The sequence below is a fragment of the Neurospora tetraspora genome (assembly GCF_033439725.1).
Source record: "Neurospora tetraspora strain CBS 560.94 chromosome Unknown B0H65scaffold_8, whole genome shotgun sequence".
NCBI classification, from domain to species: domain Eukaryota; kingdom Fungi; phylum Ascomycota; class Sordariomycetes; order Sordariales; family Sordariaceae; genus Neurospora; species Neurospora tetraspora.
Window position 1 is genome coordinate 1,556,564 of NW_026944390.1, and position 12,664 is coordinate 1,569,227.

General features: G+C 48.3%; 4 protein-coding genes across 4 annotated transcripts; 2 read left to right on the forward strand and 2 right to left on the reverse strand.

Moving 5' to 3' along the window:
• Nucleotides 1-135: 135 nt before the first annotated feature.
• On the reverse strand, nucleotides 136-351 carry B0H65DRAFT_434823 (uncharacterized protein; the record flags this gene model as incomplete). Its single annotated transcript, XM_062825156.1, has 1 exon — nucleotides 136-351. A coding segment is annotated over one exon (216 nt), but the record flags the coding sequence as incomplete, so codon positions are not given.
• Nucleotides 352-1,338: 987 nt separating this feature from the next.
• Nucleotides 1,339-2,108, reverse strand: B0H65DRAFT_446122 (uncharacterized protein; the record flags this gene model as incomplete). Its single annotated transcript, XM_062825787.1, has 3 exons — nucleotides 1,339-1,415; nucleotides 1,576-1,695; nucleotides 1,988-2,108. 3 exons carry the CDS (start codon nucleotides 2,106-2,108, stop codon nucleotides 1,339-1,341), a joined length of 318 nt encoding a protein of 105 aa, XP_062677686.1.
• Nucleotides 2,109-4,713: 2,605 nt separating this feature from the next.
• On the forward strand, nucleotides 4,714-5,913 carry B0H65DRAFT_478162 (uncharacterized protein). The gene has a single exon (XM_062827467.1). It carries the CDS (start codon nucleotides 4,800-4,802, stop codon nucleotides 5,238-5,240), a length of 441 nt encoding a protein of 146 aa, XP_062677687.1. The 5' UTR covers nucleotides 4,714-4,799; the 3' UTR covers nucleotides 5,241-5,913.
• Nucleotides 5,914-7,596: 1,683 nt separating this feature from the next.
• B0H65DRAFT_315880 (uncharacterized protein) lies at nucleotides 7,597-11,687 on the forward strand. Its single transcript, XM_062823369.1, has 2 exons — nucleotides 7,597-8,274; nucleotides 8,346-11,687. Exons 1-2 carry the CDS (start codon nucleotides 7,893-7,895, stop codon nucleotides 11,558-11,560), a joined length of 3,597 nt encoding a protein of 1,198 aa, XP_062677688.1. The 5' UTR covers nucleotides 7,597-7,892; the 3' UTR covers nucleotides 11,561-11,687.
• The last annotated feature ends 977 nt before the right edge of the window (nucleotides 11,688-12,664 follow it).

Consider the following 12,664-nt stretch of genomic DNA (forward strand, 5'->3'; position numbering starts at 1 on the left):
AGAAAATAAAAAAATATTACCTATCTTCTAAATATTAATATTAAAATTAGAAATATAAACTTCGGTATTACTAATATTACTAAACGTAACTAATAGGCTACCGACCGTAAGGAACTTATCCTCGAAGGAAGTAGTCTAATACTTTACATCGACCATATAGTAATACTTAATAACGTTAAATAGAAAAATAACTTCGAAATCGTTAATAAATTCGAACTTAATATCTTGAACACACTTCCAAAATAAAATATAACGTAAAAGGGAAGAAGCCATAGTATCAAAATTATTTCGCTTAATAAATAAAAACTTAGTAAGGACTTCGCTACGAACTTCGTTAATAATACAAGCAATATAAAACTAAATAAAATCGTAAAGGACCTTAGGGTCTTTATTCTTCCTATTCTAACTATTAATAATAAGGGTAATAATAACTTCCTTATCCTTAAACGTAGCCAATAGAATTTTTATAGCGTTAACGCGCTTAATAAACTAAACCTTATAAACTTTTATATCGTCGGCATCAAGCTCCTTAACAATACTAAAAATATAATTGGTAAAACCAAAGCAATCGAACTCAACCTCGAAGCCCTATTCCTAAACATTAATATTACGCTCGCCTTCAAATTAAACGAAGGAGGACGTAAACAAAAATATAATAGTAATAATAAAGGTATCGCATATCTAATTAAATAGATTCGCATAAATCGCTAAACTTAACGCTTAAAGGTTTAATTAATTTTAAATTGCTTAACTAATTAATAGTAAACTTATCGCTAATTATTATAATTAAGGAAGGGAAGTAAAATAATAAATATTGCCTAAAATCTTCATAGGCGAAGTAGCTAGGGTAAACTTATCGCGAATCGATCGAATCGAAATCGCTAAATAAGCTGAACCTTTACTACAATACCAAAATAAAAATATACGATTGAACGATAAATACGCGCGCTTACAAAGAAAGTTTAAGAGGGCTCATAACCTATAAGATTACGAACAACAACAACGAAAGCAAGCGTATATACGATTGATTAAATATATACTATAGAGGAGAAGAAAAGAGCAGAAGACTAGCGGGAAGTCTAGAGGGCTAAAAGAAGTAGTGCGGTCAGGGCACGGTGGGCACGGCACAGATGTGCCTGCCGCGTGCAGGACCCACTAACACAGTCGCTTTAGGCACCCCGTTTCCAACAACCAGTCACTTCGTCTCCAGCCTTCGGGCATCATCACCAGCCAAACGGATCGTCCCGCATCGAAACCGTCTGGCTGGGACCGAGACGAACCCATCCAAGGAGGACGTTCCCTTCCTTTTAAGCTCAAGGTGGAACCGAAACATCTTACTCAACCCAAGGAGGCGAGGTATTCTACCGCTTTTTCTCGTTCGATTTGGATACCCCCAAACTGCGCTAAGGTCAAAACTAGCAAAGCCTAACACAATCCCACCAATGCTATTACTAGATCGTTCCCAAGGAACCAACTGATCCACGTTGGCAAACCTGTGATCGGTTGTAACCCGTATTAACTCACTAACAGATTGGTTGAAGCCCCTATTGGGTTCAAATATACCCAGTGCTATACCTATTTTGAGGGTATCCAAATTGAACGAGAAAAAGCGGTGTTCTTGCGTTGTTAAGCCGAATTCACGATATGCCTGGGAGTGAGACAGCATCATGAAAAACGACACATGAATCTGACAGCCTGGACAATATCAGGTATAGTAGCCCAGCGACAATTTCCGCTCCAGGAAGTCCAATACGGAAACCCTAGAGGTATGGAGATGTTACAGTATGTCGGAAATAGCCAACGGATTTATTCTGACTGTTATATCTGGGGTCGTGTAATCTCTTGGAAGTTCATGAGCTGCCTGTTACACACCATGAGATATCAACAAGCATCACTCAATAATTCATGACTGCTTACTAGGCGACTTATGCTCAGGGCATAAAATATGGGCAGTGAACAGTAGACGACTAATTAGACCCAACATCACCACCGCCACAATCCGCCTCAGGGGCTGCACAAAGGGTAGAAGATCGTGAAAACGGACGGGTCCCGTCAGAAAAAAAACAGTTGACGCCTGTCAGGCCAAGGCACGCCAGGCTCCTGGGCATAGTAGAAGTCCGGTAAAGACAAGAACGGATTACAGTCCAGTACCAAATACCGTTTCCTATTGACACAAGCACCGTAAGTGCACGGATCAGTTGTTGTTTACTACGGAGCTCCAAGCGCAATCGGTAGCTGGGTAGTCCCAAACTGGTCTCTGGGTAGTCCCCTCCACTTTTTAGGGTGTACAGCCAATCTCTAGCTCCCAACTATACCTATTAATTTTATATCACCAACCAAATATATTCGCGCGCGCCTTCTAATTTAAAACTATCGCTATCTCTATCATTATCGCTACTCGTTATTGCCCACTAATTAGACGGTCAGTTTTAAAGACTTAACGAGTATCGCTATTACTATCAATGGGATCATTATTGTATCGTTTGCGGCTTCCTTATAATTCGCTATGATACTTTCGCTTCTTGGTTTGTTAGTCCTTAGATAGATTGTAGACCTACTCTCCCTTATCTAGTTTGTCGAGAAGTGTATCCTACTTTGCCCAATTCTTTATTAAGATAGTAGTAATAAGGGGCGATATTAACGCCAACTCTAATAACATTAATAATATTAATAGCTTCAAAGTTTTTGCGTAGTACGACACATAGATAGCTTCGCGCCCAAAAAAGAGTGGGGGGGGACTACCTAGGGACCAGTTTGGGACTACCCAGTTACCGATTTCGAGCTCCAAGGCGCTAAACTATGATCAACTCCGTACTGCATAGGGGTGTACGCAGGAAACAGTAAATTTAGCGTAAAATAACAGTTGAAAATTTCAAACGTTTACCACAGCACTAAGAATTGAGCAACCGTTGGTAAAAATGTAAACGTTTATAGTCCAAGTCGTCTTAGCACGACCAAACGTCTAAAAATAAAACGTCTAAGCCAACCTAATATCATAAGGCCTTATAGTGCAAAAGGATAGTGCACCTTTTTAGTACTTTTTTTTCTTTTTTTTTTTTTTTTTTCTTCTTCTTAGTGATGTATCTTCTTGGTAATATATCTTTTTGGTGTTCACTTGGTGATGCACCTTGGTATTTAGACTTAACTTTCAAATTGGGACATTACGAAAAACATTACACGGTTAGGATTCGAATACAGGACTTGGGTAAAAGATCAATTTCTATCTACGCGCGAGACTATTTGGTTAAAAGACTATTTCTATCTAATCGAAGAAAGTACTCGAAGGTAAAACTTAAATAGGAAGGTACTCTCTCTTCTACCCTAAAGATCCTAAAGGTCCTAATAGGTAGATATTTAACCTTAAATATTACAGAATTCCCAAACGTTTGGCTATATCAACCGATATTTTACCATTAGGTCCACTTAAACGTCTAATATAGCCAACGTTGATGTTTTATAACGTTTAACAGCATTTTATAGTAAATTTACAATAATTTAAATTTCAACGGTCGAATAACTGTTGGCCACACCCCCCCCCTCCCCCCCCCCTTTTTTAGTACGGCTGTTACGAGCTGTGTCCGTTACCAAGGATCAAGCTACTAATGTTCAGCAAGTTCGCAGCTTCCATCCACTGGACTTTCTTTCACAGGGAAGCCACGTCCCAAACTGTCGGGTCTGACAGTCATTTCATGGTAATTTTCATTATCCATATCCCCCCTTACGTTTGGTACTGAGGTATCTTTCACCGCTGCGAGGTTTTGCTGGAGGGTGCTGTTTTCTTTTTTACAAGCTGGATAGCATTCATCCATCCAGCCCCTCCATTTACAATTTTTTCCATCTTCATTCCATTTTGTCAACACGTCATCCTCAGTTTTTGGATCCCGGAGGACCGCTAAATGGTGCTAGCCACGTTTTTTACATACCTTCCCAATTGATGATCATCGGCTGGTGTCTCTTTGACGAACGGACAATCCTCAGCCCGCTCCTATTATCAGATGAGACAGATGACTGTCACTGCAACACAAAAATGCATGGCACGATATCGACAACGATAAGCTCAAAAGTCTTCGCTGCGGAGAATTACTACACACTTCACCTGCGATGCAAAATTGGCAGATGGCCTAGCATTCAGTCAGATGGAGTGCATTGCATGCTGCGCAGCGTAAGCAACACCTTAAACGGAGCCTTTTAAATCCATTTTACATCTCCCAACAACTGGAACTCATCATCCTTCACCACCTTTGTGTATCGTTGTGGATGTGCCAGGGTGGCATGTTTATGTACGGAATCCGTGGAAAAGAACAGACTTCAGTTCGGTGTGGATATGTGTTGTTGACTTGTCATTTCTTTTTACCGTATTTTACCATTTTGCTCCGTTTTGTGGTTTAGGTCAGCAACCTTCTGTCAACTCTGCGGGTTTCTTGGGCCCCAATGTCTCGAATGGGTATGCCTCACTGAGGATCATTGCGGGGTCACAGCCAGTACATGATGAGACACACTTTGTGAATTTTTTCTGTTCCCCGTGAGCGTGGTAAGAAATGTGAGTTGTGATGAGGCAGACCCGACAAGTTTCGAGCGCGACAGAGCTTATCGTGAGCAGCGACGGCTTCCTTCATTCAGCAGCCTGAAAGGACAAAGCACGCGCACGTCCATAGTCGCAAGCCAGGGTCGCAACACAGCAGGCGGGGGTTCCATCAGAGCAAGCCGATGGACGGACACACCACGACTCTGCGAAACGACAAAGAGAAATCGTACCAATACGAAACCATTGGAGCGCATCGTGTTGCTCTGTTGGGGAGATGTTTGTTTGGTACCTTTGGCTTTCTGCAGTTGTTGTCCAACCGCTTTCGCTCACCGTACCCGACATTCCATGTTTGTTGTTCAGTGTCCTCGTTTTTTCGGTCTTTAGTTTCCCTTCTCTGCTTCCGCTTCCCCTTTGTTTTGCATTGTCCAATTGTCCACCATCCTCAGGTCATGTCGGGTTCCATTTCCATATTGAAATTCCCGACAATTCCAGATTGCAGGATAGCAATACCCTCCTGCTCCGAGGCAGGCCAGAACGCAGTAGTACGCCCGTAGTAGTCCATTCGGAAGCCCTGCCTGCGCGAACGGAAGTTGCTTTTTGTTTTCTGTCCGAGCGACTGGCTCCCCAGCGATTCTCTCAAGATCCTCGGCATGGCATGGTACGGCATGGCGTGAGAGAGGGGCCGGTAAAACAAAGTGATAGCTCACAACATTGAAAGGATTTTTGTTTTGTTTTGTTTTGTGAGCACTTTTTACCAAACACTCGGAATTTTCCCTGTGCGGAGATCTGAAAAAGCATAAATTCCTTAGTATCGCTCAAGCTGGGCAATGATCAACACGGGCAAGTCCACGGGGCGTGTGGCTCCTTCCTGGGCTCTGTAGCTCTCTTACCAAACAAAACCATCACGATAAATCACCACGACACTTTTCTTCCTTGATCCCCGCCAGCCCGCCAGCCCCGGCAGCCAGCCGCCTGCTCGGTGTGCGGAGAGGGAAGAGGGAAGGGAAGGGAAGGGAAGCAACCCGCGGGTTCGGTTGAGGCTTGACCTTGTGAGTGAGCCAAGAGTGATTTACCGGGCCCATGCAGTCCTTGGGCTCTGCTTGGTCATCACTGCATCATCACTCAATTTCTCGTTACCAACTGCTTGGGCTATCCGAATGCCGTCTCCGGATTTTTCAAAGCCTTTCGTGAGCGCTCCCTAGTATTAGGGTAGGTACGGTACACACTATATACGCCTACTTAACCTAGGCACTGGGTTACTGCCTGACTCAGGCCACGGCAGGCGTAAGCCTGACTCAGGCCACGGTAGGCGTGAGCCCAGCCGGCCACCAATCCTGTATTTAGTTAGACTCTAGCCTCCACAGTAGATTGGAAGGCCATCTTCTACCAATACATCATCTTTGCCAGTACCTTCGTACCGTGCCCGTCACACCTTTTGTCTCAAATCTTGTCATCCCTCCGGACGGGGTTCGAGCCCATCGGAAAAAAAAGGACCCTTTACCATCCTCATGATCGCTAAAAAAGAACACCCCTTTTCTTGGCCGTCTAACGCAGAGTTTCATATGTTCCCTGATTTGGTATCTTTACTTTGAGACGAAGAGCCCGTCAACTCCAACGTGAAAATACACTCAGGCACAAAACGGAAGCAAGATACTGGACTGGAGCTACCAAAAAACCTCATGATACACGTGCCCATGGTTCCTGGAATCATTGGCGGGACATGCTGCTAATGCACCACGTTTTTCTTTCCTGCTTCCCCGGCCCATGTTCCCTGACAGTGTGTAGGGTTCTCTACAGGTGTAGGGACCCCTAACGATGGAGATGTAGACGGAGACGGAGATGGAGACGAGCGGCGAAGAATCCAGTCCATCGGCCGCGGAAAGCAGAACTTCCATTGCATGACATGACGGTACGGGAGGGAGGGAGCAAGTGCAAGTGCAAAATACTGTACGCTATTGTGTACGCTACAGTAATGCGAAAATCGACCAGCCTCATTCCAGCCTCCGGGAAACCAGGGGCGGCGAGGAGCCGAGGACGAGGACTTTTTGGCGAGTCGTTAGCCAGGGGGGCTAACCGGCTCTTGGGATTTTCTTTTGCACGCAGAAAAGAATAATGACATTTCCTTCCATACGAACACGGCTTGATTACTATTCATGCCCATTTGTCGAAGCGAAGGTTCGCCAAAGACCGTCAACCTCCAAGAACGGGCAAGTTGCCTAGGCGTTCAAAACAACGTGACCATGTTCGTTGTTCGCCAAACGTGTTCGAGAAACAAAACGGTCCATGAAGAAGGACGAGGATCTAGGAACTAGAAATGGCTGCAAAAGAAGAACCTGTTTTGCCCAGCGAATAAGTCTCCGAAAAAGTCTCCGAAAAAAAGAAAGAGATGTGTTATGGAAAGGTTTGCTTCCGGTGTTGATCAGGTTGATCACTTACAGGTGGTGATGACTGTGATGGGCGAGGGTGGGTAAGGGGGATTATCCAAGTTCCTGTCGCTATTGTCTTTACGTTTCTCAAGTCCCGTGCTTGTTCTGTTCATCTGTGGTCACTGCAGTGCATTTGGACACAGATTGATCACTGAGGTCATCGTGACCTATGTCATCCGTGCTCCAAGATGTCTCGAGCTTTCCGACGAGGGCCTCCTTTACACTACACTTGAAGTTTAACAGCGGGAAACATCAAAGCTTCACATCGTCAACCTCATGGATCTCGCTACCGGTCTTCCTCAAGCAACCTTCGTCTCTGACATTGATGTGGGGTTCTGTCAGCAAGTGATTTGTCGCTAACATCCTCAGTGGCGTTCTTGGGTAGAAGTTCTTAAAGGCGACTTTCAGTGGAGCGCTTGTTGTTGGACCGCGGCAGAGTGAGTTCCTCTTGGATGGATGGGCACTAGTTTGTACAAGAAATCATTGCTCGCTGTGCAATTGAATCATGTAGAATGAGTCGTTTCCTGTGCGTCACCCTAGTTCCATGCCCATGCACTGTATTTCTAGGCTACTGTCGGTAACCGGGCAGTCACTCGGTATAGGCTGCAGCGAACCATCAGGTGGATGCTTGCTATCAGTGGGCAATCCTTCCACGACAGTTGATGCTGTGACGCGAGATCGAAAATCTTGCTTCCAAAAAACGTCACCCTCACGACAACAACCATCTTTCGCCCTCTTACATTCGACATCCGCACCAAGCGAACGCAACCCGCATCGCCAGTTAGACGCGCCGCTCTCCGAACAATCCTCCGTGCTGCTGCCCCTCCTCCCCTCCCGACCACCATCGACACCTCCGACCTCGTCTACCGAACACCAGTGACTGTGCAAATCAAACTGCACAGTCAGGCGCATTGCCACCAGGGTTCACTTAAAAGTCCTTGATGCACCCAGGCTCGACCGAGACTCCTGTATCGTTACCCCGAGATCCAAATCCAATATCTTCCGACCAAGCCGCCCAACATGGCTCGCCTCGCTCCCAGCCAAGCTCCCCAGATGATGCCTCTCCTCACGAGAGCATCTTTGGCGGAGATGTCGCTTCTGGGAGTGACGATGGCCATCGCTTCGATCAAGACTTTGGCCGACTGAGGGCCGCCGACTATGTCTCCGCGGCCCAACCGGTTATGACTGCTGGTCAACGCATCGTTGAATATGAAAACGCCTTACTACTGTCGCGACAACACACCCCGCATACATTGGCGTTCCAAGTTGTTAAGAACGCTTCTTCCTCCCCGGGACGCGTCAAGTTGACAGATTTCCCCAACGGTATGTCCATTTGGGTCGCGTGGTTGATATTCCCATTGCGCTGGGCTCGTAGCTTACAGATACTCTCCCAGAAATCCTGACCCATATCCTATCGCATCTGCACCCCGATTCTCACGGAGACGTCGCTCTGGTCTCGAAGCGCTTCTACCACCTCGTTGCGGCCCCCTATGCCTGGCGCAGAGCCTTCCTGCGCAACTTTCCTGGCCAAGAATCGTTACTCTCGGCAAAGAAAAAGAGCGAGTTCGCCAACGACGATGGAGAGGTGGACAGAATACGCTCCGAGTCTCGGTACTTTGCCAGACTGAGCGCCATGGCCACATGGCGTAGCGAGTATCTTCTCCGCACTCGGCTGCTCAGGAGTGTGTCCCGCGGAAAACCCGACGGCTCCTCGAACCTTTCAATCCAGTCTGGAAAGAAGGCAGCCGCCGTGTTGACATATAGCCCAAGGCTTTCTTGGATGGTCACCCATTTGCACGCCGTATTTTCCGGTAATCGGAATGGGCCGCGTGTGATGCATGGTTCCAGGGATATAGGAATGGCGTCTGTCAGCGATCCTACCACTGGTAAAATCGAAAAGCTGGGTATGGATGACCAGTTTCACTTTCAGCAGCTGGACGAAATTCATCCCGGTCTCGTGTACTACGGAATGGGCGACGGACCAGCAGCGGTCCCCAACGTCATCGACGTTAGTCAGCCCTATGGTCTAATCGGCGCCGAAGCGTTCCCTGGTGGTCGGGTTTACTTCAAACCACAAGGTCAGCTGCGCGGCCGATTCCTGGGAATCGTACCGGAAACAGTCGATGACGATCCTGAGATTCCCCAAATTCCCGAGCTCTTGGATGCCGTCTGCTCCGTTTGGATCGCAAAGTCGCCCAATGTACCGACAGCGACCGACTCGATGATTGGTATGTTCACTGGCTCAACGCTCGGCATAGTGACCGCTTATACTCTTGGTTATGAAATCTCGGGTCGCCGCGCCGGCAACCGCGTTGGCGAGATCACCGCGCGCTGGGTGCTCAGCCCTGGCGTGCCTATTGTGGACATCAAGGTCGATGACAACTACAACTTGAGACGCAAAGGCATGAACAGAGTTTGGGCTGTTGCTCTGAATGCACTCGGAGAAGTTTTCTATCTAATCCAGACACCGACTCCTTCTTCAACTCGTGGAAAGTCGACAACTCTGCTCAAGGATGCCTGGGATGCCGGACGCACTGCTTATTGGGAGATGATCGAAGCCACCCGGCGTATCGCAGCACCTGATGATTTCGACAAGAACGCAGCTGATGGTTCATACTCACCGCGCTCATCGGCAAATTTCATGAATCTGAGCAGGGCACAAATCTTTGCTGAGGCTCGAGAGATTGAATCTTTCTTCCGCCGTAAACCAGCTGATTTCCGGAGAGCTTGCTTAGGCTGGGATATGCAACGGAAACTCGAAGTTGACTTTGCTGCCGGTGATGAAAATGGCAGCGAGGCCATTTTCGAGATCGATTGCGGTTTGGAGGAGGGCGTCCCTCCTGCTGTTCGGAGATATGTTAGACACAAGGCTAGCCCGGTGGTCAATCCAGAAAAGGTTGCGGCCTTGTTGTCTTCAGCACCCACAGCCTCTATTTTTAGGGGTACGGAGACGCCGAAAAGCTTGGATTCTCTTCCTCAGTCCACCACCGTCGATGGAGAGAAGCCTACGGCCATTTACGCCTCAAGCGGAGCACCCTCGACCTCAGCCACGCCCGCAGGAGACATGATTAATGGTTGGTCTGTCACTGACTACAAGCTAAAGATGCCTCTAGGGGCAGAAATCACCGCCAGCGCCATTGATTTGTCTACCTATGCTGTCATGGCGGCATTTGAGGACCCTCTTTGCTTCGAGCATGATGGAAGTGGCGCCACGTCGAAGGAGATTCCTGGTCGCCGCGCCCGCTATCTTGCTGTAGGAACCAGCACCGGCTCAGTGAACGTGTGGAACATAAGAGATCATCACTCTTCCCATATGGTCATGCCTTTGCGGGTCATTCAGACCGACTCACCCGCTATCTCTAGTCTTGCCCTTTCGGCTCTTTATCTACTTCACGGCGGTACTGACGGCGTGGTCCAAGCATGGGACCCGTTGGCTTCAACAAATGAACCTATCCGAACCCTCAATGCAAAGATGTTGGGCCGGATCCCTCGTCCCATTCTCTCACAAGCTCCTGCGATGGAACGAAATGTCTACTCTGCTGTTCGCGCCATCTTCTTGGATCCCGATCCGACTGTCCTTCGAGGCGTGTCGGCATGGGGCAACAACATCAGGTTCTGGTCTTATAGCTCCACGAATCAAACCCCAGGCCGGAAGCGACGTCACAGGCATAACGACGTACACGGCCGGCTTACCAGTCGTAGAACCAGCCACCACGTCTCTGGCTTCATTGCCGCGGAAGAGGCGGAGCTTATCCACGAGGAGGAGACGCGCACTCGCGAGACGGCTCGGCTCCGTTCGCGGTTTGGGCAAGGCTTGGCAGATATGACTGAGGAAGAAGCACTTCTTTATGCCCAAATGATTTCCGAGGAGGACTTCATCAAGCAAGAGTCGCTTCGGTTGGCAGCTGAGGCAGAGATGGGATCGACTGCTGATGAAGAATGGGAAAGGTTGCCGTCCACGGGGAGCAGCGCTGACCAGCTTACACCCGAGCCTAGCCTTCCTGGCGCTAGCCCGAGTGTGGCGGGAAGCGGTGCGAATCTCCCGACTGTCAATGCAGAGTCAGAGGAGGAAATGATCCAACGGGCTATTCGCCTGTCACTGCTTGAAAGCAACGGCGGCGTGGATGATGCTGTTGCAGTGGCACCGGCACCGGCACCAGAACCAGCAGCAGCAGAAGCAGAGCAGTACCCTCCTCGCAGCCCGAGCCCCCTACCCGAGTTCTCCATCAAGGTGAAGCCCTTGAAGGGCAAAGGAAAGAGCAAGCAACCTTATCTTGCGACTGGATCCTCCTCATCTCACAGCACGCCGGTCAGCTCCTTCCCCGAGACCGGTTACATCAACGGCTCGGCCTTCGGGCTGGATCCTTCCGACATTGCCTACGATACCGTCCCGGCAGCAGCAACTGCACACACCGAGTTTGGCGGTGATGTTGACGAGGATCTGGCTCTTGCTTTGAGGTTGAGCTTAGAGGAGGAACAAGCCCGCCAGGGCCGGATGGCGCATGAGAACGGTATAGCGATGGCTTCTGATGTGCGACACGCGTTGGAGAACTCGGAAGAGTTTCCGAGGTTGGATGTGAAGGGGAAGGGGAAGGGTAAGATGATTTGAAGTATTTGTTGGATGGTCAAGTTGATGGGATGTTGATGGATATGAAAGTTATTATGTTAGTGCTTGGAAAGTTGGAAGTTCGTTTCCCCGTAGTTGGTCTTGATCGTACCGTCCCGGAGCATCTTCAGGCTCTCCAGGTTGGTAGATCATAGAATACTAGCGTTATTGCGCTTTGACTGCGCTCTATGAGGTTGAACAGGAGCGCAGAATTGTTTGAAGCCTTATCGGGATGTCTTTCTTTGCATGATCCAGCATGACTTGGGGGTGTATGCCTGTTCAGGTTCTCGGCGGGTCAATCGCGTGTGTACCTTCCTCGTCCATATGCCGGGTCTCGCTGTTGCCTAGCCTGTTATTAGAACAAGAGGGAAGGAACAGTGATTCGAAGAGCGCATGTGAAGGCCTGGTGTGTAAAATCGGCAGGTATGAACGATTGACCAGGTTCCATTGTGTTTGGCCCACCTGACCCAGATTGCGTCTGATGGCCACCTTGCCATCTTCTCTCTCCTGCCTCACTATCACTTCACATCATCGGTTGTTCATCGCACACGTTTCAGAAGCCCTCATCTGCGCCTCAATCTTGACTTTCTTCCGGTGTCCAGATTGCTCATATATGTATAGGTAGCGCTGCACTCGAGGCATATCTACCTGCTAACGCAAGTCCAGATCCCCCCATGCTTTGCAAGGAAGGAGTTCGAAAGCATGTCGTACGACCCTCTGTGCCTGAACCCATACCTGGTGTACCTTGTGGACGGTTGAACAGGCCTTTCTCCCCAGACGGATAGGTCTCGTCAACATCCGACCATGCAAAAGGTAGGGCATTTTAGGTGTTGTACAGATGAAGGGATCCGAGTTCGAGAACCACAAAGACGGGATGTCTCAGCACTGCCTGCCCAAAGTCTTAATGGGGATATGCGACGATAACAAAAGCATATCATGTATATTAAGCTTCCATGCACTCACCCCTTTGCCTCCAGGCACCCAAAATTTCACCAAGGTTCCGAAGCACTCCTCAATATCTTCAGCAAACTCTTTACTACTATCTTCAAACTTGGTAGTGTAATCGATCTACCATAACCAAACTTCGCAACGCAAGTCTTTTAAACA

What these genes read in the sequence shown, in the direction of transcription:
- B0H65DRAFT_315880 (XM_062823369.1), top strand. Translation starts at nt 7,893, where the DNA reads ATGCACCCAGGCTCGACCGAGACTCCTGTATCGTTACCCCGAGATCCA. An exon ending in GTTGACAGATTTCCCCAACG is followed by an intron (nt 8,275 to 8,345) that starts GTATGTCCATTT and finishes ATACTCTCCCAG; the next exon opens with AAATCCTGACCCATATCCTA.
- B0H65DRAFT_478162 (XM_062827467.1), top strand. Translation starts at nt 4,800, where the DNA reads ATGTTTGTTTGGTACCTTTGGCTTTCTGCAGTTGTTGTCCAACCGCTT.